Consider the following 27,799-nt stretch of genomic DNA (forward strand, 5'->3'; position numbering starts at 1 on the left):
CAATTGGGTGACATGGAGCCACGCTGCCACAAAGCAGGCAAAGATGGTCCAGCTTTCATCTGAAGGGCATGTTAAGTTTCTGGACCCCAGAAAAGGCCGAGTCAAAGCCTTTCCACTTCAGGGCTGGGCTGGGAACTACTCCATCAGAATAGTTGAGCTTGAAATATCAGACCTAGGATGTTACCGCTGTGGGTGGCAGTGTGTTCAAGTGCAATTGCCAGAAACAGGCCAAAGTAAGTTCATGTCTGTTTGTTTTTTTAAACTATTCAACATGAAGGAGCAGCCGCGGTCACAAACTTCATGGCCCCACACAGGACAAATGCTGTTTCCTGTTGATGACAACTTATAAAACCACAACTTATCATGCAGGTTCAAGCGAATTGGTGATTTCCGTTGTTACTCGTGTGGCTGCTCTCCTTCTGCTGTGTGTTGGTGGCTACTGCTGCTACAAATGCATTTGTAAGGAGACACTACGTCTGACATTCTCTATCAATAAAGATGTAAAAGAATCTGGTTAGTCAGGGCTTGATTAGTAATTTAAAACACTTTTCATTTATATTTCAGCTCACTGTAACAATAAAACAAAGGACAGTGCAAACAGTCCCACAACTGCAGGTACTGAGGGTAAGAATTCATTTCAGATCTTGTAATTTAATGTTCTTTTGTCTGGTCTGCTCTACAGAGAGAAAATTGTATCTTTTTTTTCCTGTCAGAATTTTGTACAACAGATACTTAATAATTCATAATATAAATGTATTTTCAAATGAACCCCAGCCAGTCTAAAATTTTAATTTTATATTGTCCAATAGCCTGATGTAAAAAAAAGAAAAAAAAAGAAAAGAAAAGAAAAAACGCAGGTGCATCAGGGAAGAAAATAGATTAGACTACTGAAATAATTTGGCTTACACTGTGGTTTCTTGGGCAACATTGTAAGCCTCATATATGTAATAGTACTTTTGCTGTAAATTTCAAATAATCTATAATTATCAGTCAGGCAAGAAGATATAATATGCACCATATCTGGGAAATCTATTATTAAAAAAACAACTTTTTTTATGTACAGGAGCAGAAAAATGAAGAGCCACTGAAACTTTCCTCCTCTTCATTTTCATCTTCAAAAGAAGAAAAAACCCCAAAAAGAAGAAATAGAAGACAACAGACAAGCACAAAGAATTTTTTAGCTAATTATGCAGATAAAAAAAAGACAATTACCGTAGATTGTTAATTCTGTTGTAGCATTAAACTACCCTGATCTAATTTCTTGCAGTTTGTTTCTTTACAAACGTCGTTATGCTTATAAAAGAAATAGAAAATAAATCAGTGTAAATTTGCACAGGCATTTGTCTTCCTTTTTCCCTGTATAATTATAAAGTAGGTAAAGGTGAACAGCTCTTAATGTCATTTCTTTCTATACATGTGTAGCAAGTAACGTCTAGTACTTTTCACCTCTGAAAAGAGATATGGGAGTTGATCTTTTGTTTCACACATCACTGTGGTTTATGCATAGCTCTAACTCTTTGATATTATATTGAGACCCAACTTTCTTGCATTGTGCATGCGTATGTGTAAACTGATTGCAGTGCTTTCAAAAGAGAAGGACTGTAGTAAAAATACAGCAATTATAGTTGACACTACAACTACAAAAAGACTAAGATAAATAGTAGAAATGTATATGTTACATTCAATTTAAACATACACAGACCTTATTAACTTCACTATTCATTCCCAAAAAGACCTAATCAAATTTGCAGTCTAGTGACATCTTTTCACTTTTAGTTTTAAAGACCTCAGCTGCAGCTTGGAAATTGGAGGAGCATATACAGACGTGGACAAAATTGTTGGTACCCTTTAGTCAATAAAAGAAAAACTCATAATGGTCACAGAAATAACTTTAATCTGACAAAAGTAATGAGCCACAAAGCTTCTGGGAGAATGTCCTGTGGACAGATGAGACAAAAATGGAACTTTTTGCCAAGGCACATCAGCTCTATGTTCACAGATGGAAAAAATGAAAAATGAAGCATATCAAGAAAAGAACACTGTCCCAACTGTGAAACATGAGGGAGACTCGGTTATGTTCTGGGGCTGCTTTGCTGCATCTGGCACAGGGTGTCTTGAATCTGTGCAGGGTACAATGAAATCTCAGGACTATCGAGGGATTCTAGAGAGAAATGTGCAGGCCAGTGTCAGAAAGCTTGGTCTCAGTCGCAGGTCATGGGTCTTACAACAGGACAATGACCCAATACACAGAAACACCCAAGAGTGGCTAAGAGGAAAACACTGGACTATTCTAAAGTGGCCTTCTATAAGCCCTGACCTCAACCCTATTGAGCATCTTTGGAAAGAGCTAAAACGTGCTGTGTGGAAAAGGCGCCCTTCAAACCAGAAACAACTAGAGCAGTTTGCTCATGAGGAGTGGGCCAAAATACCCGCTGAAAGGTGCAGAAGTTGCAGTGATTGCCTCAAAAGGTTGTGCAACATAATATTAAGTTGTGGGTACCATCATTTTTGTCCAGGCCTGTTCCATGCATTTATTTTATTTTTTTTAATAATTCTGTTGAAGCATGGTTGAATGGTGGATTTTGATTATCAGTTCTATCTTGGATAAAGTGATATCGATTCATTAAAATCCTGAATCGATTTTTTAATATAAATTTATTTTGCCCAAAACGCCAGAATCTCAGGTTAAAGCTCACTAAATTTCAACAACTACCAAACAGCTAAAACAGTAAATAAGAGCAGGTACACGGATTCTGCACAAAGATGTAAACACAAAGCGCGGACCGCCGACGGATCAAAATCAGTGAGATGTCGCCTTTCTCACCTGAGGGCACGGTCGGGGCTGAAAGCCGACTGCTCACTGATTCTGGTGTTTCGGCGGGTCCGCGCTTTGTGTTTATGTCCTTTTTGCGCTGATTCGGAAGCTGCAGGTTTTATCTCTCTCCAAACAATATTGACTGAACCAGCAGCAAAAGAAGATCCAAACTACGCTTCACATAAACATCGTCATGAATTCCCTCTGACTTTTACTGTTTTGCTTCCACCACGATAAAATCACACTTCATGCACAGCTCTCTCTCTCTCTCTCTCATTCTCGGTATACTTCAAGAACAGTTTCCCATCTAAAAATCTGTTTTCTGCATTATTCGCTTGCTTGTTTCACAAGTCTACCATTGTTTACAGCGCTGTCGGCCGCTGTTTTTTTCCTTTTACTTACTTCCGAAAAGAACGCCTCATTTCTGCTGTTCAATACTGAACAAATTTAAACTTTAAATTATGCAAAATTGCAAAACGCTTAGCTGTGTCTCTAAAACCTCTGTAACTTTGCTCTGCTTCAGCATAATCAGGTAATGTTCATATGTTGATTAATGGTTTTCTTTCGTTTTTGATCTACTGTAGAATATTTAATAAAATCCCAGACCAGTAAAATCGCCTTCATGTTTTTCTGTGTTTTATCCTCAGTTACTTTGACACAAAGGCATCTGCTGTGATGCTTACACCTTTGATAAAGTCTGGCAAGTGTCAGTTTTCTTTTTATAGATATAAAAATATGGAAATGTACTGATGCATGATCTGAATTATAATATTTCTGACTGTCTCTGGCAAAATTTCCCCGATTCGAATCGAATCGAATCGATTCTAGAAATCAGTGACGATACCCAGCCCTAGTGTGTAAGACATCCCGTTACTGCTTTTATAAAGAGTAAAGAGAAAATATTTTCATGCATGATGAGGTTAAGGTTTTATAAAGATTTATGGTTGGATTGGCAGCTTTCCCTCTCAGTAAGTTTTAATTTCAATAAAAGTAAAAAAAAGGAATAAAAAAATTCAACTACTTTTATTGTGAAGGTGCCTAGGTCATGAGTCCAAAAAAGGACCAATAGAAATGGAGAATGACTTTAGTTTGCGGAAGTCGCGGAAGTAGCGTGTCGCCTTCGAAACGAGAGGATCAAATTTTTAAATAAGCTGATGCTCTGTAAATTTTTATAAAGACTCTGGCCACAAAGATTAATTTAAGTGTGCTCGGCACTGTTAAGGTCAGTGTTTCACGTGTTTAACTGCTCACACGGCTCAACACATTCAGCTTTGTCGGTTATGTCCAAATCAGCGAAATGGAGCCCAAAAGAAGACGGGTCAAAACGTCTGCCCATCTATCAGCACAAAAGCAAACTAATTCAAGCTGTCAGAGACTGCAGCTTCCTGGTGGTCACCGGTGAGACTGGCAGCGGGAAAACCACACAACTCCCACAGTACCTGCGTGAAGCAGGTAAGCTGACTTTTACTGTCAAACACACAGACATGCTCTAATTCTGCACGTAAAGTCACCATATAAGTGCAGTGTACCTGAACTGAACCGTCTGAATAGTGCGAAGTTAGTGTGGCGACCATTAAATGAAAACGATGACCAACTTTTGTCTGTTTGTTTTTTTTCCAGGTTTTTGTAAAGATGGCAAAATTGGCATCACTCAGCCGCGCAGGGTAGCTGCCATCACTGTGGCCCAGAGGGTAGCCCAGGAGATGCAGTGCACTCTGGGAAAGGAAGTTGGCTATCAGGTCCGCTTTGATGACTGCACGTCACAGGTAAAAATAAAAAAATATTTAAATAAGTATAATACTACTACTACTACTACCTCTAATAATAATAATAATAATAATAATAATAATAATAATTTATCACCTGCAGAAAATATGTGTTTTCAGTATTTTTTTGACACACACTTGTTTGTGCCTGAGCCAGGACACGGTGGTGAAGTACATGACAGACGGCTGTTTGCTGAGGGAGGTCCTGGCAGACCCTGCACTCTCTCAGTACAGTGTTATAATCTTGGATGAAGTCCATGAACGCAGCCTTAACACAGTGAGTCACCCTCCTCACCCAGAGTAATTAAAATCATGTTGTTGAGACACTGACACACAACAAAGCTTATCAACTCCCTTAAACCAAAACCTCCAGTCCTCAAACACAAACAAACAAACGAAACAACTAAATTACAGCCTTTAAAAAAAAAAAACAAATTCTGTGACGTCATATGGGCCAAGGTTTACATGCACCCATCATGGGCGCTTCACGAAAAGCTGTTTTTAATTTGGTCCAGTGAGTCAGTGTGTCACCCAGACTGCCCCGATACTAACATGGGATGATTATTTAAATTAGTGTCACCTCAGCATTTCCACAGAAGTCCTGCTACAATCGTACTCTGCAAATGTTTTGGTAGTTAGAGGAGCATGCACTATGTAGTCTTTAAAACAACATAGAAACATTAGATTAGTTAGAACTCATCTTCCAAGATAGCAAATATACAAAATGATTTAAAAACAACATAGGAGACTGAAACGCTGAATGGGGTAAACAACTGCACTAAAGTTATCCATTCAAACACTGCCACCTTTTGGTGAAAGTTTTTTTTCCCCCTTTTAAGTTTGTTTCTCTGTGTGTTTTATTACAAGGACATTCTCCTGGGTTTAATAAAGAAAGTCTTCACTAACCCAGCCAAGGCCACCAAGGGCCGATCCTTCCCTCTGAAGGTGGTGGTGATGTCGGCCACTTTGGAAACGGACAAACTATCAGCTTTTCTTAGTAACTGCCCCGTCTTCGCTATTCCTGGGAGGACATTTCCTGTAACCTGCACGTTTGGATCGGCTGTTGGACCTAAAGATCTGGAAAGCACTGGTTATGTAAAAGAGGTACTCAGGGTCATCTGGAAATCAGGCACTGCTTTCCCTGCATATTTCTGCAATTGTTATATAGCCAATAATAATTATTAGGGATTAGGTAAGCTTAGATATGTTGTAGATTGATGTGTTTGGCTGGCGTTTATCAGATTTTACACCTTCTGCTCCACAGGTTGTGAAAGTGGCTCTGGACATTCACACTAGTGAAATGGCTGGGGATATTCTGGTGTTTTTGACAGGCAAATAATGATTAGTCTTCATCAAATATCAAGACTGCAACATACCCATTAATATTAATAACAATAATAATAATAATCAGACACATTATTTCCTTTTATTTTGACAGGTCAGTCTGAGATTGAACACGCCTGTGACATGTTGTTTGAGAAAGCTGAGTGTATAGACTATCGCTATGATGTAACAGACCAATCAGTGGATGGCCTTCTCATTTTGCCCCTTTATGGATCCATGCCTACTGGTAAACACACAAAGCTACCGTGTCAGATTGAAGCCAGTGTCAGCTTTGTGTGTGGTGTACCTGTGATGTCATCTTCTTTTCTTTCTTTCTTTTTCCTTTCTTAGATCAACAACGGCAGATCTTTCAGCCACCACCTCCAGGAATAAGAAAGTGTGTCGTGGCCACAAACATTGCTGCAACCTCTCTCACCATTAATGGCATAAAGTGAGTAAAGACCGTGGGTCCAGTGGTTTAACAGTTTCTCTCACACCTTTTTGCAAACACATCGTCACACCATTCTCGTCCACATTTAGGTACATTGTGGACAGCGGCTTTGTGAAGCAGCTCAACCACAATTCGAGGGTGGGCATGGACATCTTGGAGGTTGTGCCCATTTCAAAGTGAGTTTCTGAAAAAATTAAGTAATTTTAGACCTGCATACAGCTTTAACAGAAACTTGATGTATCTTTTTTGTAATCAGGAGTGAGGCGCAGCAGAGAGCGGGTCGAGCTGGAAGAACTTCAGCTGGGAAATGTTTCAGGATCTATACCAAGGAATTCTGGGAGAAGTGTATGCCTGAATACACAATTCCAGAGATCCAGAGGACGAGTCTGACCGCTGTGATACTCACGCTGAAGTGCCTGGGAATTCATGATGTCATCAGGTATGTTTTTACCTCATTCTGTCTCAGTTTCTTATTCAGTGTAGTTTAACTAACTTTGCCTTCCTGTTGTCACCGATTTATTCATTAACAAGGTTGATTTGTTTTAAAGGTTTCCTTATCTGGACTGTCCAGAGGAAAGGTTCATATTAGAAGCACTAAAGCAGCTCTACCAGTTTGATGCCATCGACAGGTGAGTACAGTGGATTTAAAAGTCTACACACCTCTATAAAAATGACATTTTTTGCAATGTAAAATAATGACAGCAAGATAAATCACTTCTAAACTTTAATGTTAACTATAAGATGTGCCACCCAATTAAAAAAACAAACATGAATGCATAAGTGTGTACACCCTTTTATAATAAGTGATATGATTATGGTCAAAACACACCAATCACCAATCTGCCATCAGTTAAAGTTCAGCTGTTCTTGTAGGATTTTGCTTGCATACACTTTAGTTGCATCTTACAAGCTGGTCCACAAAGAGCTTACAAAGCATCATCGTTGGAAGGACAAAACTTTAGGTCATTAAATACACCACAAAACACAGCAAAGATTATCATCAACAAGTGGAGAAAATATTGTTCTATAAATTTCTACTCAGTTGAGCACTCAAAGTGCTTTCTACCACAAGTTTCATTCATCCAGTCACACGCATTCATACAGTGATTTTATGTATTACCTAAGTGCTTTATAACACTCACATACACTTTACGGATGCACTGAGGGCAACTGAGGGTTAGACATCTTGCCCATGGATACTTCGACATCAGGATTCGAGGAGTCGGAGCAATCCACCAACCATCTGATTGGTAGATAACCCACTCTACTGCCTGAGCCACAGTGACATTACTGTGAACAGGACTACAGGAGCATTAAAGGAGCTGCTGGGACTTCTGGCAAGAAATGGTTGTGCACTACATGTGACAGCAGTCCCTGTGGTTAAGGATGGCAAGACGGAAGCCTTTTCTTATAGAGAAAAACATCTGATCCCAGCTAAATTTTGCATACATTGAACAAACATGAAGTCTTCCAAAAGTGTGTTGGAAAATATGTTATAGTGTGATGTGGCCAAGGCTGAACGTTTTGGTCATAATTCCAAAAGGTTTGTTTGAAAAAACAGCATTGCACATCACCAAACGAGCACCATACCCATGGTGAACCATGGTGGTGGCAGGAACATGCTTTAGAGGCTGTTTTTCTTAAGCTGAGACTGGAATTTTAGTCATTGGGAGGAAATTACAAACCGTTCCAAATATCAGTCATTTTTGTCATAAAGTCTTCAGGTGTCTGCTAGAAAGATGAAGAGGAATTTCACCTTTCACCACAACAATCCAAAGTATACACCCAAATCATCAAAGTAATGGCTTCACCAGTAGAAGATTGAAGTTTTAGAATGGCCCAGCACGAGCCCAGACCTAAATTCAATGAAAAATCTTTGAAGTGACCCAAAGAGGGCTGTGCACAGGATACGCTCTTGCAATCGGACAGCTTTGGAGCGCTTTTGCAAGGAAGAGTGGGCAAGTTACCAAGTTAACAATTGCTGTGCTGACTCCTACCCAAAAAGGACTCAATTTTGTATTAAAATCAAAAACGTCAACAAAGTGTTAGAGTGTTCATATTTATGCAACTAGATTATTGTACTTTTTTTTTTATCTAAGTTTATATTGTTTATCAGTTGAATTATGTGTTCTAGATGACATTAACCATGGAAACAATTCTGAAATGATTTATCTTGGTCTTGTGTGTTTTTTACATCACAAAACTATGGCATTTTATCAAGGATGTGTAGACTTTTTAAATCCAGTGTATTGTTGTTTTTCCAGGGGCACTAGTGGCAGTCTTGTGTAAATTTCATGAGCTCTTATCCTCTTATCTCTTTGATGTTTGGGCTGTAGAAGAGGAAATGTGACAAAGCTTGGGGAGCTGATGGTGGAGTTCCCCCTACACCCAGGCCTCACCAGGGCCCTGCTCAAGGCTGCCTCCCTCGGCTGCCAAGACCTGTTGCTTCCTGTGGCGGCCATGCTGTCGGTGGAGAACATCTTCATCAGGCCAGGTCCGCAGTAAAGTTTGATGTTGATGATTTAAAGGAAATGTCTTCTAACAGAGACAATAAGCTATACATACAATACAGTCCATTTATTTACTGATATGCTAGTTTATTTGTGTATGTATTTCACATTCTACCAAATGGGGAAGGCAGGTGACATGGTATGAAATAAAGCTTTCGGCTCACAAAGTGTTGGCTGATCTCTTGTTCCCCTCAGGCCACCCTGATAAGCAGAAAGAGGCCGATAAGAAGCACCGAGCGCTGGCTGCAAAGACTGGCAGTATGAACGACTTTGCCACACTTCTCAATGTCTTTCAGTCCTGCAAATCCAGGTGAAGAAAATAATCAATTAGTACTACAAGATGCATTTCTATTTTCCACTTCTTCCTCTAGAACTTCACATTGCATGACTTTATCTGTGAGCCGCTGTGTGAGCCTCTTATTTGCTCTATAGTGATCGACCTTCAGCGTGGTGTAAAGAGAACTGGATCCACTGGAGGGCGCTGAAGTCAGCCTTTAGTGTGGAGAGTCAGCTACGAGACATCCTCCACCGACTCCAGCAGGTAAAGCTTTTTGACATCACTGCGACACTCTTCTAATTTGTTCATATTGCTTCTCATTGTTTGTGCTTGCTTTCTGCTTGCCTTCTAGAAAAAAGATTTCCCTGTAGAAACATTTGATGGCAACAAGAGTGAACTCTTTAGGCGATGCCTCTGCACAGGATACTTCACTAACGTTGCAAGAAGGTATCTGCAATGATGCTATGCGGCCTCATTTAGGGATTCATTATATATAAAAGATAATAAATTCATGGTGGTTGTTGATGTATTGCTTTATCCCATCCCACATAGGTCTATTGGAAAGGTGTTTTGTACAATGGATGGCCATGGATCAATGGTTCACATTCATCCATCCTCATCTGTAAATGATTTTTAAAAATGTTTTTGGTTTAAATAATTCTCTATATTCAAACTGCAACATAAACTTACTCTGAGTTTTTCTTGTGGCTTCAAGCTATTTGACCAGGAGGCAGAGCTGAACTGGGTCATCTTCCATGATGTGCTGGCAACATCACGGGTGTACATCCGGACTGTTTGTCCTATTCGATATGAGTGGGTGAAAGATTTATTACCCAAGCTCCATGAAGTGGACGCCTATGAACTGAGCAGTGTGGCGAGAGAAGAAGTTACAGCCGAGGAGATGACAAAATGGGAGTCCAGAGAAGCCGCCAAAAGACAATCAGGTTGTTAAAAGTAGAATCTGAGGCATAGCCATCAGCTTTCAGGCCCCTCTTCTGTGAAACCAACTCCCAGTTTGGATTTGACTTCTCTCACCTCTTTTCACCATTTGTTATACACCACTCTAAATGTAATCATTCTGGTTCTGCAAGAGATTTATTCCTCTTAAAAGGGAGTTTTTTCTTTCCACTATGACCAAGTGCTTGCTTATAAGGGGTCCTGGGATTTTCTCTGTATTTGTGTAGGGTCCTTACCTTACAATATAAAGCACCTTGAGGCAACTGTTGGTGTGATTTGGTACTATATTAAATTGAAGAGGATAAAACTGAATTGTCAGAATATGTATTTATGATGTATGTATTTATTGTTATAAATATCGTGGTTCTTGGTCTGTACTCACATTACTGACAGATACCATCAAAAATAGCTCAAAGAGGGTGAATTTAAAAGGGTGCTTTCCTGTTTGTTTTTTTTTATCTTCCAGAGGTTTCTAATGAGGATGCAATGAAGAAGTTGGAGAAGCGAAACAACGAAACCACAGTGAGCGACGCTCGTGCTCGCTACCTGCAGCGAAAGCAGCAAAGGCAGCAGAGTAAAGCTCTCTAATGTTTTTAAGGAAGTGATTCATACGCTGGAATACAAAGGAGCAGTTTTAGAATACATTTGAATAATAAAATATGTAGTGGTCATAAAATCGCCTCTGTCTTCTTTAATCCCTCCACTTTACAGGCTACACTGCAACTGTGACTCTGTGCTTGCTTTTTAAACTCCTAGCTGACTGACTTGAGAGCCATTAACATTAATTTGGCTTGTTTCACACGACCGCCTCCCTGTCACTCAGTCCAGCTCTTTCAGGGTAAGGTTACAGCAAAGCACTTGATGTACTTTCACACTGACCGTTCAGGTGCAGTGGACCCCTCTCTGGTCTCGTACGTCACTTCCTTTTAGTGTGAGTCTGCGGGGCCACTGTACTGTCTGGCTGGGACGGAGGGCTTCAGTGCTAACCTTATTAAACTCCAAAGAGGCGTTTTCTTTTCTCCTGGATTGCTCTTTTTAATTACTTGTCATCGCATTTACCTGCCCGGCACTTCGCACCTTAGTGGAATCTGTTCCCTGGTCTGTTCGCACACGTTTCAACAGAGCACTGCAGCAGCGACCTGAGCAAGCACGCCGCCGCTACCGCTGTTGTTGTCAGAGAAGAAAACAAGCTCGGCGAGCAGTCCGCTAAGCTGTGTGATCATTGACAGAGTTCAATACACACACGCTTCCAGTGATAACTGAGGGTAGCTCTGCGATAGCGTAGCTCCGAGCCTTTTCAAAGAAGCGTCGGCTGGGACTTCTTCGTTGTCACCGAAGCCGAGGTAAGAACAACCAGAGTAACGAGAAATACCGCAAACGGCTAACTAACATGCTAACTAGCTGTTAGCTTGAGGGATATTTTGGCTAGCTGCCTTGTTTGGTCGTAATGCGGTCACGGTCAGTGTCCTCGCTGCTACCTGACGCGCCACTTGGCCTAGCTGCACATCGGCTATAATGTTAGCTGGGAGTGTTGTAACTACTCTACTCATAAGCTAGAGAAGCTTTGAGCCCGCTTTGGACTTGGAGGGGTAGCATTTGTTGACTTTGTTTCAGTTAGCTAGCTACACCACTGGAGGATGTGGACGTGTTAACGTTTACGGTAATGTTTACGTTTGGCAGCTTGTGGTCGCGCTGAGTACGGTGCTTAGTTTTAAATTTGAATTAAATGATATTTTCCGACAGAGTAGCAGCATATGTGTCGGCTTGCCTCCGTTTCTTTAAGAGTTGTTGCATTTTAGGGCAAAAAACAACCTTAACGCTTGGCTGGTAGTGTTGGGAGGAGAGGTCACGTCTGTAAAAACAAAGGGGTGTAAGTTTACAAGGAAATGTCCTCCTTGTTTATTATCTCAGAGAGCAATTACCTATTATTCTGGCCAAGCTGTGATAACTAAGGATAGTCATAAAAAAAGAAAGTCTGAAGTCGAGGGGAGCCTTATCTGCTTCATCTTTGTAAACAAGGCAGTTCAAACAGTCTTTGTGACTGTACGCACTGTAATATTCAACCCCATCATTTTCACCGAAACGCTGCGAAATTCCGGTAAACCTATTATCTAACATAAGCTGTTGATTCAGGACTGACCCTGGATCACCAAGGCCTCTCCACAAACATTTAACAAGAGCCGTTGTTGCTTTTTGACATTACACAGCTTTTCAGCCATTTCACTGTTAGATGAGCGGCATTGATTTCCTGATCACTTTCACTTGGCCATTGCTCGAATACGAGGATCTACTACGTTTGGCTATAACGTGACAGTAAAAAAAGAAAAAAAAAAACCACCGGGGGTGGTAAAGATTTGTCAGAGAGATTTGCATGAGATAATGATGACGGCACCCGGAGTGGTCATGATAATGATGTGCAAATTGCAGCAGTTTTCTTTTGTTGTTGAGTTGCTTTTCAAAGCGGCAGAAGGTGGAGAGTTTACTCAGGCACATTGCTGCAATGACAGCAGTCAGATAGGCATCAAGAGCAACACTTTTTTTTTCTTCTTTGTGCATGTGTGTCAGTTTCAGTTTATGTCTTCACCGTTTTGCTTCCTTTAGGCACCTTCTCGTATTCATTTTCGTTCCCCTGCACCTTAGTGAACATTAAAAACAATTACTTGAGGCTATGTGTTCCTATTCAAAGTGAGGAACCAAATTGTCCATTCAGGGAACATTTTTAGTAGTTATCGACAACTAACATTACACTCTTTCCATAATCCTGTGCAGCTCTGAGTGTTTATTGCACTTCTTATTTAAATGAATGTAGATAACCTATTTAACTTGGCTTTTTAACTGGCTTTGTTGTATTTTACCTTTCATGCTCTTCTTGGTTATTCTCAATTTAACTGGCGTGCTTGGTTCTTTCCTCCAGGTATTTCTTTCTTTTCTTTTTTTTGTTATCTGAGCCACAGTGAGGCACTTGACCAATAAGAACAGCTTGCACAATTTCCACCAACCTGTCTGCAGCCCCCTCCCTACCCAGACAGTCTTCTGCCCCAGCATGAATGAAGTCAGTGTTGTGAGAGAGGGATGGCTCCACAAGAGAGGTAAGGGGACCTTTGTGTTCAACATCCATCACCTGAGTCTGCATTAAATGACATAATTTTATATTTTAAGTATTAGCTACTTCTCGTGAGCTTGTCAGGGGTTCCTTTATTGACAGAGAACAGCTGTGACAGCCTTATTGGATTCCCAGTGTAATGATGTTCGAGTACATCTATAGGAAAGTCAGACATCACTGGCTTCTCTCTTTAAAAAAGTTAATAAATAAATAATCTGTTTTTCAGGTGAATATATTAAAACATGGCGTCCTCGTTACTTCATCTTAAAGAGCAATGGCTCCTTCATTGGCTACAAAGAGAAGCCTGAGGTGTCCAGTGACCACAACCTCCCACCACTCAACAACTTCTCTGTCGCAGGTCAGCTTTCCCTTCTGGCTGACAAACTTGAGTCGGTGCAATATCTAAACTCTGTTTTATTGTTGGTGCCTTCAGCTGAAGTGTCTGTGCTTTTGCAGAGTGCCAGCTGATGAAGACGGAGCGCCCCAAGCCCAACACGTTTGTCATTCGGTGTCTGCAGTGGACCTCCGTTATTGAGCGGACTTTCCATGTAGACAGCAATGAGGAGAGGTAAGACTTATGCTCTCTGTGGGAAAAGTGTCGATCACAGTGGCTTTAGGCTGGTGCATCTTAAAATTCAGATTACTTGTGAAAATAGCTTTTGTCTGTAATTTGTCTCTCCATACTACATAAATATCCTAAAAATGAACTTAAATATTGTTCAGAGATGACATAAACTCTGCTTGAGCTCAATAAACCTTGTTTTCTTTATCATCATTTGCAGAGCGCTGTTTCACTAGAGCCAGACTCCAGTTATTTATTTATTATTTATATCCAGTTATTATTTAATTGCTCTGAATAGGATTTTGCCCTTTCTTTTGTTTCAGATACATAACAAGTTTAAATAAGTGAACTGATCATACATGTGCGGTCTTGGTGTCCACTACGATAGAGATTACAGATTTAAAAGAACTGGAGAGTTTTATATAGCGTTGCCATGGTATCCCAATGTTGGCAATATGTTTTTAAATTTATATGATACAAAATCCTTTGTGTAACCAAGTTGATTTTAGTATGTAGTTTTGATCACATCTTAAAACGGCTTTAAACGAATAAAAACGGAAAGACACAGAATGGACCAGAATTAATCCAGAGTCGATAAATGGGTCATTGTTAACCACACTCACTGAAAGCCATTTAGTTTCCAAGTATGAGCAGCCATCATAATCTAAAGAGAATTCAGGGCCAGATTAGGCCTGATTATTCACCTCTAACCCAAGCATTCGTCATTGGGTTTTGTTTACATCGTCTCTGCCAAGTAGCAAATCCCAGCAGCCCCTAGATGACTAGTACATGGATTATTCTCTACCTTCTAAACTTAGCATGCTAGACTAGAGATTTTCCCACTGAGATTTATTTAAATTTTGACTACTTTGATGCGTGTGTGTTGCTCCAATCAGGGAGGAATGGATGCGATCGATCCAGGCAGTAGCAAACAGCCTGAAGAGTCAGCAGCAGGATGAGGAGCCCATGGAGATCAAATTTGGCTCCCCGAGTGACAGCAGTGGCATGGAGGACATGGAGATTGCTGTGTCCAAATCCCGCACAAAAGTGGTCAGTATTTGCACAAGCAGTGCCTGGCAGCTGAGTGTATGCTGTGTTTGTCCAGCTAAGCTCATCTTTATTGAGCAAGTTGTTCAAACTTTAAGCCTCTTTCTCAAAGCTTTTTTTTCCCTTCGGTTTTGGTGAAGCAATCTTTAAAGGAGTTCAGGGTAACATTTCATTATATATTTTATCCAGTGCTAAGTCACTTCAATTGATTTTGAAGATTGTTGAAAATAACAACCAGTGAGGTTGTTATTGAGTATTAAAAACATATAAAATGTATAGCTGTTAATGTGTACTGATCAAATACAAGTTTGTTGTTCTGTAAAGAAGTCTTAATTTATGGGGTAAGAGTGTTCCTATCATTTTATGGTCTTATCCCAGCTGAAGTGTTCTGCTTTACTTTGTGTTTGTGCGATATAATTCAAATTGTGATCTGCCTCCTTGTCACCTCCCTTACATGCTGTACACCAGAGGCCTGCACAAGTCTTTGAAGTAATTCTTTGAAATGAATATGAGTCCATCTTGTTGCTTTTGTTTCTCATGCAATATGAAAAATTAGCAATATTTTGAACTACATCATGGCATAACATATTGCCTGTCATTAACACAAGAAATCAACATGCTAGGATACATCACTAGAATGGCTGTTACTTTACATTTTAGATAGAGGTAGTTCTGATGTATTTATACATAAGAACACATCCTTCAGTCTGATCAGAGTTCGAAGATGAAACATTGGTGGCATCTTTGAGAGTTGAGTTTCGTTCAAGAGCACTCGTAGACCTATTAATTTGTCTCGGCTTATCTTTGACCTCTGTTTTCTCAGACTATGAGTGACTTTGACTACCTGAAGCTTCTGGGCAAAGGGACATTTGGTAAAGTGATCCTGGTGAAGGAGAAGGCCACAGGGATGTACTATGCCATGAAAATCCTGCGCAAAGAAGTCATCATTGCTAAAGTGAGTCCTGTCACATCAATATGTGTAGTAGCAGAATTCTGAGCAGTTAGTTAGGTGTTGTTTACACTCCAAGTACTGAATGTGTGTTTGTATTTAGGATGAGGTGGCACACACAGTTACAGAAAGCCGAGTTCTCCAAAACACACGGCATCCTTTTCTAACGGTGGGTAACGGTGCATCTATTGTTGTTTCAGTTTCTGCTTTTCTACAATAACTGGACTTTCATCAGCATAACACAGTCAGTAATTCATCTTCCCTCTTTTACAGACACTAAAATATGCATTTCAAACACACGACCGGCTATGCTTCGTGATGGAGTATGCAAATGGAGGAGAAGTAAGTCTTCCTCTTTCTCTTACTGTTGTGTCATTTCTTTGCATGACCTTTTGGAAGATGGCTAGTTGCAGAAGGGCAAAAACATAGAGGACACTGCAGTATTGGGTCACATTAATAAATAAAAAAGAATAGGTTTGATTTGAGAAATGTATTCCAATGTGCATTTTTTTTCAGGAAATCAAATGTCTTGAGAGGACTTAAGAATATTTTTTTGAGCTCATTCCTGTTTTTAATTCTCTTGCAGCTCTTCTTTCACTTATCCCGGGACAGAGTATTCACAGAAGACAGGGCTCGATTCTACGGTGCAGAAATAGTGTCAGCACTGGAGTATCTTCATTCACGCAATGTAGTTTACAGGGACCTGAAGGTAGGATGATTTCTGGCTTTGACTGTATAACAGTAATGTATACATATATTAAGGAGGGATGGGAGGGATATATAGGGATGAGCTAGTAAGGGAGTAATGACTTGATAGCATCATTACTCCATGCAGCATCTCTGATGCAACACATCAAAACATCCAAGTTTTGCGGTCACACTGCAACAGGACAACAAATAAGGACTTTTAATATGTACAATAAGTATGCGATTTTAAATTATTTTCCCAGCATGGCTGTGGGCTGATTTGCCTCTAATTTGAATTTCTCCCCGCACAGCTGGAGAACCTCATGTTAGACAAGGACGGCCATATAAAGATAACAGACTTCGGCTTGTGTAAAGAAGGGATCACAGACGGCGCCACCATGAAAACCTTCTGTGGAACCCCGGAGTACTTGGCACCAGAGGTAATTCAGTGGTTGCTTTTATTGTCATGAGGGTGGTTTGTGGACAGTATGATGTAAAAAGGCACCAGTGACACAGAGCTGGATGAGACAAGTGGGATAGATGATAAACAATATTACCTTGATAAAAGGACCAGTCACAGTATTCAAAGTGGCCATTTTACCAGAGGATGTCTGTTGCCACCTTGTTCCCAATTTTCTTTTGTGATTGAAAAAATGTTTACTGATATTCCTGCACCGCTATTTCCATTGTTTGGTTTCTTTCTCAACACTTTTCATTTCTACCCTGTCAGGTGCTGGAGGACAACGATTATGGTCGAGCAGTGGACTGGTGGGGATTGGGTGTAGTGATGTATGAGATGATGTGTGGCCGATTGCCTTTTTACAACCAGGACCACGAGCGCCTCTTTGAGCTTATCCTAATGGAGGAGATCCGCTTCCCCAAGAACCTGGCTCCTGAGGCCAAGGCCCTGCTGGCAGGCCTGCTTAAAAAAGATCCCAAACAGAGGCAAGTTGTCCCATCACAATAAGCACTACTTTATGAATATTATGAAGAATAATTAGAGAGAGAATTAAATGGCCAAAAGCAAAGTTAATCCTTAAAGATTTTTACAGCCACTTAACCAAAAATAAACCGCCTAAAATATGTTTTTGATTAAAGCTTAAAATTCTTGAACACATGAATATTTATTCATTGTTTTGAACTTTATCTGCAGCATAATGGATACATGGCAGCAGTACAGCTGCACTTGTTGCACTCGGTTAGTTTTCTGAATCTTCCACTGTGCTCAGGGGCACCATGTATTCAGCTATAAAAGGAGTAACCATGTTATTTAAGCCCATGTTCTTTCTTGATTTGTTTTGGCTCAGGATAATGGTCATAAACAGGAACGTAATTAATTGTTGTTTTGACCAAGCGCTGCGTTTCTGGTAATAGTCGGAGAACTGCTAATATTAGCACATTAAGGACTGCCTGCAGGCTTACTAACACATTGTAAATGGTAAGGAAATGAAAAATAAATTTGTCTACAAATTGGTAAATATAAGTCAGTGGACACCAACACAACAAGTGCTTGTTGTGCCCATCTAATGACTGTGTTTTGTACATTTATTTGTAGCTGGTGAGTGTGTGGGTGGTGGTGACGATGATGGTGTTTTTGTTGTGTTTACAGGCTTGGAGGTGGTCCAGACGATGCCAAAGAAGTGATGAGCCACAAGTTCTTCACCTCCATTAACTGGCAGGATGTCATTGACAAAAAGGTGAGATGAAAACAAACGATGGGGGAAACTGGATGACCGGCATGCGAACTGACTGATTTCCTTCCTCTTCTCAGCTTATTCCACCCTTCAAGCCACACGTAACGTCCGAGACGGACACGCGCTACTTTGACGACGAGTTCACAGCACAATCTATTACAATAACTCCTCCAGACAAGTGTAAGTGCACTTAAGTGGCTGCTTTTCTTTGTGCTTGGATTTATTTTTCTAAGCAGCTCTGAGGTTTTTTTTTTTGTTTGTTTTTTTGTTTGTTTTTTTTTACGTCTAGTTTCATCTTTGTATCATCTTCTTCTCTCCCCTCCAGATGACAGTTTAGACGTAGAGGATTCAGATCAGCGTACTCACTTCCCTCAGTTCTCCTACTCTGCCAGCATACGGGAATGATCCCTCAGACTTTTGAATGAGCAGGCAGGCTGACACACGATCACAATCCCACATACACACTTGCACTGCTGAGGAAATTTGAACGACACCAACAATTTAAAAAAAAAAAAAAAAAGTAACAAAAAAAAAAAAGGAAAAAGAAAGTGGCACAAGACACATTTTCATTCTGTTTTTAACGCACACGCACACATACTGGCAAATCAGACAAGACACAGATCATAGTAGTAGGGAATGAACACACACAGACCCCGAATGACTGACCTCAGCAGGTTGGTGTGGATAGACTGGCAGCTTTGTCTCTAAGTCCTCTCAGGGCTTGCGTTAGGCTTCCCTGCGGGACCTCTGCTGCAACACATCAGAGCCTTGACACTTTGAAAACCAGGTTATGCCAGCAAGTAACACCTCTTTACCAGCTGTTCCATGCTTCACACACACAAATAAACACACACCAAAATCTACCAACTCATGCACAGACTGCATAAATGTACTTGATAGAGTTTTACAAAACCAGTATAATCAAGATTGGGAAAATCACAGCAATTTGATGATGGGGGAGACAAATTTTGATTTCATCACTTGTTACGGTTTTAAATGTAAAGCCATATTTCTGCATTTTTTTTTTTTTTTTAACAAGTGCTCTTTCTGGAACTTGCTGTTACAAATCAAGAGTGGGATTTTCCCTACAGTTGGGTTAAAGGGGGCAATAAGGAAGAGGAGAAGGGTAAGGAGGGGTTGTCATTACTGTTTGCACTGCTTGTGTGTGTGTGTGTGTGTATGCAAATGGTCGAGCAGATGTGTGAACGTATGTGCATATAGGGTGCAAGAGAATGTATGAACAACCATTTTGAGTCTCAGCCATCCATTCGTGTCTGTTTTTATGCACGATGTTTTGTTTTTTTAACTCTGAACTTTTGCTGGAATATGGACAAGAGAGGACGCCACAGAGCACACTAAACAGGCTGGGTGTTTTGTTTTTGGTTTTTTTTTCTTAAGGGAACAGGCATGTTATTTATGATTGGCTGGCTTACTGCTAAATTGAATCAGTCTGGATTACAAACTGGGATCGTGTGTATGGCTCACATTTGCTTTAAAATACTGCATTAAATTTATCTTGATGCAGCAGACAAGCTCTTAGCATCCAAAGTGTGCGACCAGCTTGTAGCCAGTTGAAAGTCTAAGCAAGTTTTCCTTCAGGCTAGCCGAACTTCCATGTTGAAGCAGTAGGAATAGAAAGGAATCCCCCCCCAACCTGTCTACAGAGACCAATCTAGAGGAGAACAGACATCCACTGCTCTCACTGCCTCACTGGAGAATTTGGCACCAATCTTTTATTTTCAATCTGTATTATCATTTTTTTTGTGTGCTGTTTTGTTTTTTTAATTTAGCCCATGGGTGTCTCCCCTGTATTTAGAGAATGAGCGTTCAATCATTGGTAAGAGGCCAAAATTTGACTGAGTTGTTAAACACTTCACATGATTCCACCTTTGATGTTTAGTCTTTGTGTTTTTAGGGATTTTTTTTTTTTCTTAAATTCTGTGTTGAAGCACTTAAATCTGTGTAGCTGTACGTCTGGAGCAACAGTCTGCAGGTTTACAATCAGACTAAAAGCTGCGTGAGCTGTTTGACCGACCTTCAGCCTGCGAAAGAGGAGGAACTGATGGAAACGCGAGCGCTGATGTTGAAATGATAAAAGCCCTGAACATGATATTGAAAGAGTACTCAAATTGATGAACGTGTATTCCATAATGCTGGAAGAGGATGCTGGTTGCTCTTTGAACTTAACTAAAAGAACATCGAAACTATTTTTTTTTTTTTTTTTTTGTATGTCATCATTTTTTTGTTTTTGTTGTTGTTTTTTTTTTTTCATCCTCCCCCCCATCTATTTCTCAAACCTTTGAAGACACATTGTCTTGTTTGAGTATACGTTATATAAGATATATATTAAACTTTTTTTAAAACCACTTTCTTTTAAGTTCTTCATTTCAAGGGGATTCCACGTGAGGATTGCTTATGTAGCAATTTGACTTGCATTGTCACATCAGACACATCAAAAAATGAATTTAATCGTTTTATTAAGCATAATAAGCTGATATTAGAATAGCTTTATTGAGGGGAGGGGGAAATGGAAGTTTGATTGTCACTTTTTACTAAAGAGACATTTGCCCCAAAATGGGTTAATTGTGAGCAAGCCAAGAGCAGCACTTGACTGAACTTACTGTGTATATAAATATTTTCTGCAACAAATCAGCATTCTCTGGGACATCCCTCGTGTCATGTCACATCTTTATTTCTTCAATTTTAAGTTTGTGTGAATGTTGTGGTGTGACAGAGCGTGCCTGTGAGTGAAAGTGGTGAAATGGACACGAGAATCTAAAGGCCCCTGCTCCTCAAATGATGATGATTATGTGGTGATCAAATGGCTTTGATTTACAGTTCACAACTCCAGCACCTCTTCTCACTGGCTCAGGCACAGCCATCATACTCTAGCCTAGCGTCCTGCGTTTTGGAAACAGCAGGACCAGATATCAGAACCATTGCACTGATGGACTCCACTGTGGACTTGCCTTCATTGCTATCACGGCCATAAGGGGGTGCTGCTGGACTTCTTTTGATATTGGTTGTGAAGCCATACACTGAACCTCGCTGCTGGCCACGCTTTAAGCAATGCTTCAATGCTAAACATGCAAGTTAATACCCCTGACCTCTCCTGTAGGCGTACACGGGCACAACAAGTGCCTCTTTATTATTTTGTAAATACCAAAAAAAAAGAAGCAGCTAGATGGGGAATGCAGCATTAGTAGAAGGGGAGGCCTGCAGCTTCGTAGTGTTTGATTTGCAGCTTTACTATGGTTATCTTGCTTCTTTGTATATTTGAATGTGATCAGCAATCAGGAATGTTACACCTGATGCCGGTATAAAAGATCCCCCCCCCCTTTGTTTTTTTTTATATAGATTTTTTTTTTTGCTTGTTGCTGTTAGTTAAGGCTCAGAGGGCAATGAAAAAAAAAGCAATCTCTAAGGGGAGGACTTTGTCCTGGAAGGCATTTCCAGCCCCCTTTTGCAAGACTTTACAATGTAACGGGTGATACCTGCTACAGTATGGTAGCTTATAACATTTGCAACTATAATGTGCCAGTAAACATTTTTACTGAAGAAATCTGTGTGTGTTTTTCTTTCATGAACTTGGTCAGTGTAAGCTACATATACATGCACTCCATCTCCTAGATAAGGCTGTCAACTAAAGGGACTGTACGATTTAGTGATGCGCGAATCATGAACGAATCGTTCAATACTCGAGAATCACTTTACTGACTCATGAATCATGATTCACAAGCCCAACTGACTCACTGACTCATCCCCGTTGCTGTTAGCAGCAATATATCTAGCTTATAATTAAAATTGTGGAGAAAAACACAACATCCAGTATCTTAACAAAAACATTTCTGCTCTGAACTGGAAGAAAAAACCCTGAGTAGAAGCTCACATCAAGACAATAGCTCCTCGGTTCACAGTAGCATCGCTCTGCTAACATGCTAACAGCACATTTGAGCTACTCACCCCCTCCTTTCCTGTGCTGAATCGTAGAGCCAGCGAGTCACTCAGGACTCGCTAACCCCCTCCCTCCTGTGCTGAATCGTAGAGACAGCGAGTCACTCAGGACTCGCTAACCCCCTCCCTCCTGTGCTGAATCGTAGAGCCAGCGAGTCACTCAGGACTCGCTCACCCCCTCCCTCCTGTGCTGAATCGTAGAGCCAGCGAGTCACTCAGGACTCGCTAACCCCCTCCCTCCTGTGCTGAATCATAGAGCGAACGAATCACTCACTCACTCACCCCCTCCCTCCGGGCTCACAGCTTCTTCTTCTTGGTTGGCAACCAATGTTAAGGCGCATTACCGCCCCCTGGCTCACGGCTCAGTGGACATTTAGATGAGAAAATATATACTTGACACATTTAAGGAAAATACTAATAAAATAAAAATAAACAAGATAAATGTTCCCTTTAGAAATTTTTTTGCTCTTTTTTGCTTTATAAAATAGTTGTTTTCTTTTAGAATCACTCATCTTAGCAGTAGGATTTACATGAAAAGAGAAAAGAAATTAAGTTTGAGTGAAAATGTACATTTTTTGCACTCTCTGGTCAACTGACTCAGTGAATCAAATGACTCAAAAAACCCGATTCACTTTGGTGAGTGACTCATTAAAACTCGATTCAGTAAAAAGAATCAAATTTACCATCACTAGTACGATTAGATTAATGTTACACAATGAGTGTTATTTATTAGAATTTAAATATAGATGCATATTAGGCCAGAAATCAATTTAACCCAGACCTAGTTGAAGCTATAAGAGGCTTTGAAATAGCATTTGAGCAATTATTTGAGAAAGGACATTTCCTACAAGCCAATTCTAGCAACTCAATTATTACATCATTTTGTAATTCGACGATTGCACTGTGATAGCTTTGTTTGTATTATAAAACTAGTGAAGGAACACGGCTTCGCGTTGACCTTCGTGGGGTTGCATAAAATGCCCCAATTATGAGAGTATAATATAACCGTTAGCATTGTTCGGTCTCACTAAAACGTAAGTCGCGGTGGACAAAACATTTTAAGACTTAAAGTTCATCTTTTTCCTTGAACTACGCAGATGAATTTTATGAGCTTTTAAGGACCCATGAATGTCTCACGGTTTGACGTTTACGCTACAATGTGCATTTTTGCGCAATTTGTTTATTTATCCATCTATCTGGCTATCCACCGGAAGTTCTAACCTGCCCATCACACCATTGACCCCGCCCCAATCAGTGAGCTCACCTGTCTTTATTAATGGCTCTTCTGGCTGCACGGCTCTGCTCCAGGTCTCCGCCGAAAACCCGTGGATAAGTAGCTGCAGCGGCCGTGCAAGAGACCTCTGTCTTCGGCTGTGACCATGGCCAGGACTGGGTTCTGCGACACCAAGCCTCTGCTGGACTTACACAAGAAGGTTTGCTCGGTGTGCTCCAGAGACCCAGTCTTAAACAAATGTGATATACTTCTAAAACCAACTGCTAAAATGAAGCATGGAAACTTCTTCAGTTTCCATACTTCATTTTTTTTTTCCTGCCTTGAACCTTGTTGTGCTTGCTCAAATGCGGTGAGAATTTGGGCAAGCTGATGGAGAAATGAAAAAGGAAAAGTAACTTTTACCTCATTAATCACATTCCTTTGTTATTGCACCCCTTTATCATCTCACAGCAATATAATTAGATGAGTCTGAAACTTTGTTTACTGCACTGCAGTCACCTTTCTCAAAGTCTACAAGTTTCTGTTATTAGACTGATTGTGTTCACCTGCCGTGAGTCCATGTGGCTGTAACAGGACCTTGATGTGAGACACACTTTTTGAACAAATCATTGCAGAGATATACTGTCAGCAGATTGTCTCACAAACTGCACTGTAGATGCTTACCTCCTAAAGTGAAGGAGGAAGAGGGGGGGGGGAATGCATAGGCATTCAATTTTAATGTCAGAATCAGAAAGTGTCAGTTAGTTACCGTCTGTGATCCCTCCAGGCGGATGAAAGGCGAGCCCCACTAAGAACCTGGGCTAATGCCTCTGGGCCTATAGATCGCTGGCAGCCTGTAGAAGCAGACGAGTCCAGGATGAACCTGCTTAAAATGGAACCAGAACGCAGATGGGTATGCTTTTTGTCTCCCAACACTAACATGACTTCATGTACTTAAAGTGACTTGATGTATTCTTTTGCCAGCTAAGTGTAGAATGGTTGCAGGAATTCTGTGTGGATGTAAAGTTCCTCTCCTTTGGAGTAATACAAGTCTGGGTTAGAATTGGTGCTTTTATTTTCCTTGCCATGATCATAAGAGTTGCATATTGAGCAGCATTTTTGCAATGATCAAATGTGTTCTCTGCAGGAAAGGAGGCTGTCCTTGCAAACCAGTGAAGGCATCATCATGGGGTTTCATGAGGACAGTAGGGCATGGTCACCTGGTAAATTAATTGGTATGTTTTTTATTTGTTTTGTTTTGTTTTTTTTAAAGATCAGAGCCATAAAACCATGTGGTGCCAACATGTAGGATGAGTGGTTAATAAAATTGAATTATCAGTGCTCATAAGAGTGAATATTGTTTTAAACCTGCTCAAAGTTTATAAACTTGTGCTTCTCTTGCTGTCCTGTATAGCAGAAGGGTGTGTAGAAGATCCTGTGCTGCTTTATCCTTGTGGCCTGCAGGGTCTTCCTAGCCTACAAGTGCTGGTTCCTAGTTTGTTGCGCCATGAAATAGAGAAGGCATTAGAGAAATTAGATCTCATATGGGACCGGACATATGCCTGGGAGATGTTTCTAGACATGATGGTGAGACACCATTAAACCCCTTCATGTCTCATCTGAGTTAACCTTGTCTTTCAAGCGGGCTGTGTGCACATGTCACTTGTAATGTGACTTCACACACTTATTATTGCACTCTCATCCTTTATTTAGTGTGCCTTCTGTCTTCTATTTTCACCCTTTAGCGAACCCAAACACAGAACTCTCTTCCCAGTGCTGACCTCCCCAGGTATTTTACTGATGCCACTCAAGGTATTCTGGTGGATTGGCTCATTCAGGTTCATGTAAGTCCCCTTTAAAGTAGATTAATTTTCAGCTAATCAAAGACTGTATCCCTTCGTTGGGTTGTTTGTAAAAAGTAAAATGGGTAATGGGCACACAGGACGCACATAAAAACACATCAAAGTGGATAATGTTGGGTTACTCTATATCTAAAAAGCTATGAGCATATATATTGTAAGTTGTAAATAGTGTTATTTATATACAGTTCAGGTTATTGCACATAGAATTTGGTATTGCACAGTGGTGGTTTATAGAGGGAAATGGAAAAGTTGGGGGGTGGGATTGGGACTGTTATCGGTGCGTGTAGGAGTTGAAGAAAACTGTTTTTGAGTCTGTGGGTCTTTGTGCTGAAGCATCTTTAGCACTTCCCTGAGGGAAGCAGGCTTGATACAGTTTGCTAGCATTAGCTGATAAACCTGCACTTCATGTTCAACTTCAAAAAAGCCAAGATGAAAATATGTGAAAAGCTAAACAGCAATGCTTTTAAAATGGTAGTCCACAAATCAATGGATGGCATCACTATGGTTATGTATGTACATCTTCCATATAGAGTATGAAGGTCCTGTTTTGTTTTGGGGTTTTTTTCCCAGGAAATGATGCACTTTCAAGATGAGACCCTTTATCTGGCTATACACCTCCTCAACCGCTCACTGCGATTAATCAAGGTGACCACAGCCAACCTGCAGCTCCTTGGCATGGTTTGTCTCTTCATTGCTGCCAAGAAAGAAGAGTGTCTTCTCCCTGAGGTATGCTGCCTCAGCACTCCATGTCTGAACAGATACAGCATCCTTGGATCTCTAAATAAGCCATGAGCATGTTCAATACAGTGTAATTTGGCATGCCTTCATAAATATATTTTGTTATATCCTCTTGTTTTTTGTGATTAATTGGCCAGCCTATTCATCTGGCCTGAAGCTCACAGAGAATCTGGTTTTGTTTGTTTGTTTTTTGTAAGAGAAAGGTGAAAACAAACTACCTAAAGATGACACCCTACCCAAAAACATAGATGACCTGAAAGCGGCCATAAAAGCAGCTTGGCTTCAGTAACATTTCAGCAGTGTCACAAGCTGATCACCCACATGCCATCCAGCACTGATGCATTAGTTTGTGCTAAATAATCCTTATCAAAGTGCTGAGTGTATAAACATACTCTTCAGAAGCTCAACAATTTTTTTTTTTAATTCTTTTTTTGTATTCCTCTTAAGAAATATTATTTTGAGATACTGGAATTCTGATTTTTCATGAGCTATATGCTGTAACAATAAAAATGAAAAGTGTATGAAATATTTCACATTTTGTAATGAATATATGAAAGTTTACCTTTTGAGTTGAATACAAAAAAAAATTCACCTTATGATCTTTTGAGATTCACTACTATTTTTAATCTTGCAAGTTAAGACGACAAACTTTATTTCTAAAGCTGTTCTATCTTGTGGTGATTGCTCCAGGTGTCTGGACTCTGCTCCCTGATGGATCACACCTATACTAAGCATCAGTTTCTGCGAATGGAACGCAAAGTCCTCTCTGGCCTCAAGTTTGAGCTGTCCTACTCTCCACCTCTTCATTTCCTGCTTATTTTTGCCTCTGTTGCTCGCTGCAGTGCCATGGTAGATGGACAACATTTTTGTCAAGATATTTTGTGCGCATTGATCAGAAAGATCCAGTGTCACCCCATCCGGTTATTTGTGGCACTAGGTGGTGTGGATGGCTCGTTATCTGCTGGAGCTGTCGCTCCCGGAGGGCCAGTGTGTGGTGTTTCTGCCCGCTCAGCTCGCTGGAGCCGCACTCTGTTTGGCCCGCCAAGTTGTGCAGGAGCCTACAACAACAGAGGGAGAGGCTGCCTGGTGTTTAGTCTCCAGCATTCATGTTGGCAGGTCAGCAACACATTTATTCGTCACAAATGAATTGGTTACCACATTTACATCTATACAAAGCTTTGTTACTTTCGTAGTGGTCAGTTTAATGTCTGTGCTGCTATGTTTTTGTTTTTTTTTTTTCTTTCTTTTCAGTGAAGCTACTCTTATGAAGATCATGCATATTCTAGCCAGTGCTGCTGCCAAGGCTCACCCCTGTGCTACTTTTCTTAAATTTTCATCTCCAGAAACTATGCATGTCAGTAGACACCCAGGACTGAAAAATGCCTCCAGTCTACTGGGTGTATGCAGTTGACATACCTGATTTGAAACAACTTAATTACATTCTTGAGCTTCAAAGGTGCTAAACTAGTACAAACTAGTTTAAACTAGTTATATTACACTAGTATAACTCAAGAATGTTATTCCTTTGACAAAAAAACTTCCAACCAAAGCATTATCATCTTGACTATAGATCATGAAGTGTTGACATGTAATTGGGTAAAGAAACAAGTAAGATTTGTTGCCAGACATATGTACTGACCAACTTTGCAGCACACCTGTTTTATGAACTTATCTTGTAGCCGATTTAAAAAGATATATATATTTGAACTGTATTGATGTGTCCTTGTCTTGCCATTTTGTGGAGAGGATGTGGTCTGAATCCAAGTTATTTGAGAAAGTTTTAATGTAAAAAATAAAGTGTCTGGTGCTGAGTATTGACATCTGGCCTATTCATTTTTGCATAAATGTGGAATACATTTAAGTCCAGTGGCACCTGGAAAGTGTTTCTTTT

General features: G+C 40.4%; 3 protein-coding genes and 1 long non-coding RNA gene across 4 annotated transcripts; all 4 read left to right on the forward strand.

Annotated features, from left to right (window-relative positions):
- The first annotated feature begins 351 nt into the window (after positions 1–351).
- LOC135933763 (uncharacterized) lies at positions 352–1,166 on the forward strand. The gene is made up of 3 exons (XR_010573929.1): positions 352–459; positions 565–624; positions 1,064–1,166. It is a non-coding gene; the product is annotated as an uncharacterized LOC135933763 (long non-coding RNA).
- A 2,754-nt stretch (positions 1,167–3,920) lies between these two features.
- Positions 3,921–10,761, forward strand: dhx40 (DEAH (Asp-Glu-Ala-His) box polypeptide 40). Its single transcript, XM_063493120.1, has 17 exons — positions 3,921–4,267; positions 4,436–4,581; positions 4,739–4,858; positions 5,449–5,685; positions 5,846–5,912; positions 6,020–6,151; positions 6,256–6,355; positions 6,445–6,531; positions 6,612–6,794; positions 6,904–6,984; positions 8,692–8,849; positions 9,061–9,175; positions 9,298–9,406; positions 9,495–9,589; positions 9,695–9,764; positions 9,858–10,086; positions 10,566–10,761. Exons 1-17 carry the CDS (start codon positions 4,096–4,098, stop codon positions 10,685–10,687), a joined length of 2,223 nt encoding a protein of 740 aa, XP_063349190.1. The 5' UTR covers positions 3,921–4,095; the 3' UTR covers positions 10,688–10,761.
- Positions 10,762–11,039: 278 nt separating this feature from the next.
- On the forward strand, positions 11,040–20,507 carry LOC134640827 (RAC-beta serine/threonine-protein kinase). Its single transcript, XM_063492801.1, has 14 exons — positions 11,040–11,442; positions 13,014–13,188; positions 13,429–13,560; positions 13,659–13,770; positions 14,661–14,814; positions 15,635–15,766; positions 15,864–15,929; positions 16,034–16,102; positions 16,347–16,469; positions 16,759–16,887; positions 17,178–17,392; positions 18,057–18,144; positions 18,219–18,321; positions 18,467–20,507. The coding sequence occupies exons 2-14, from the start codon at positions 13,143–13,145 to the stop codon at positions 18,544–18,546; spliced, it is 1,449 nt and encodes a 482-aa protein (XP_063348871.1). The 5' UTR covers positions 11,040–11,442; positions 13,014–13,142; the 3' UTR covers positions 18,547–20,507.
- Positions 20,508–23,419: 2,912 nt separating this feature from the next.
- ccnp (cyclin P) lies at positions 23,420–27,072 on the forward strand. The gene is made up of 7 exons (XM_065471961.1): positions 23,420–23,528; positions 24,096–24,221; positions 24,456–24,543; positions 24,723–24,895; positions 25,054–25,152; positions 25,741–25,896; positions 26,599–27,072. The coding sequence occupies exons 1-7, from the start codon at positions 23,475–23,477 to the stop codon at positions 27,052–27,054; spliced, it is 1,152 nt and encodes a 383-aa protein (XP_065328033.1). The 5' UTR covers positions 23,420–23,474; the 3' UTR covers positions 27,055–27,072.
- Positions 27,073–27,799: the final 727 nt, after the last annotated feature.

The sequence above is a fragment of the Pelmatolapia mariae genome, linkage group LG14 (assembly GCF_036321145.2).
Source record: "Pelmatolapia mariae isolate MD_Pm_ZW linkage group LG14, Pm_UMD_F_2, whole genome shotgun sequence".
NCBI lineage: Eukaryota > Metazoa > Chordata > Actinopteri > Cichliformes > Cichlidae > Pelmatolapia > Pelmatolapia mariae.

Bases quoted from the DNA above. Each gene is read 5' to 3' on its own strand.
- dhx40 (XM_063493120.1), top strand. From the start codon at position 4,096: ATGTCCAAATCAGCGAAATGGAGCCCAAAAGAAGACGGGTCAAAACGT. The intron at 4,268-4,435 runs GTAAGCTGACTT...TTTTTTTTCCAG, and splicing joins ACAGTACCTGCGTGAAGCAG to GTTTTTGTAAAGATGGCAAA. The intron at 6,532-6,611 runs GTGAGTTTCTGA...TTTTGTAATCAG, and splicing joins GAGGTTGTGCCCATTTCAAA to GAGTGAGGCGCAGCAGAGAG.
- LOC134640827 (XM_063492801.1), top strand. From the start codon at position 13,143: ATGAATGAAGTCAGTGTTGTGAGAGAGGGATGGCTCCACAAGAGAG. The intron at 16,103-16,346 runs GTAAGTCTTCCT...ATTCTCTTGCAG, and splicing joins AGTATGCAAATGGAGGAGAA to CTCTTCTTTCACTTATCCCG. The intron at 16,888-17,177 runs GTAATTCAGTGG...CTACCCTGTCAG, and splicing joins CGGAGTACTTGGCACCAGAG to GTGCTGGAGGACAACGATTA.
- ccnp (XM_065471961.1), top strand. From the start codon at position 23,475: ATGGCCAGGACTGGGTTCTGCGACACCAAGCCTCTGCTGGACTTACAC. The intron at 23,529-24,095 runs GTTTGCTCGGTG...TGATCCCTCCAG, and splicing joins TGCTGGACTTACACAAGAAG to GCGGATGAAAGGCGAGCCCC. The intron at 24,544-24,722 runs GTATGTTTTTTA...TGTCCTGTATAG, and splicing joins GTCACCTGGTAAATTAATTG to CAGAAGGGTGTGTAGAAGAT.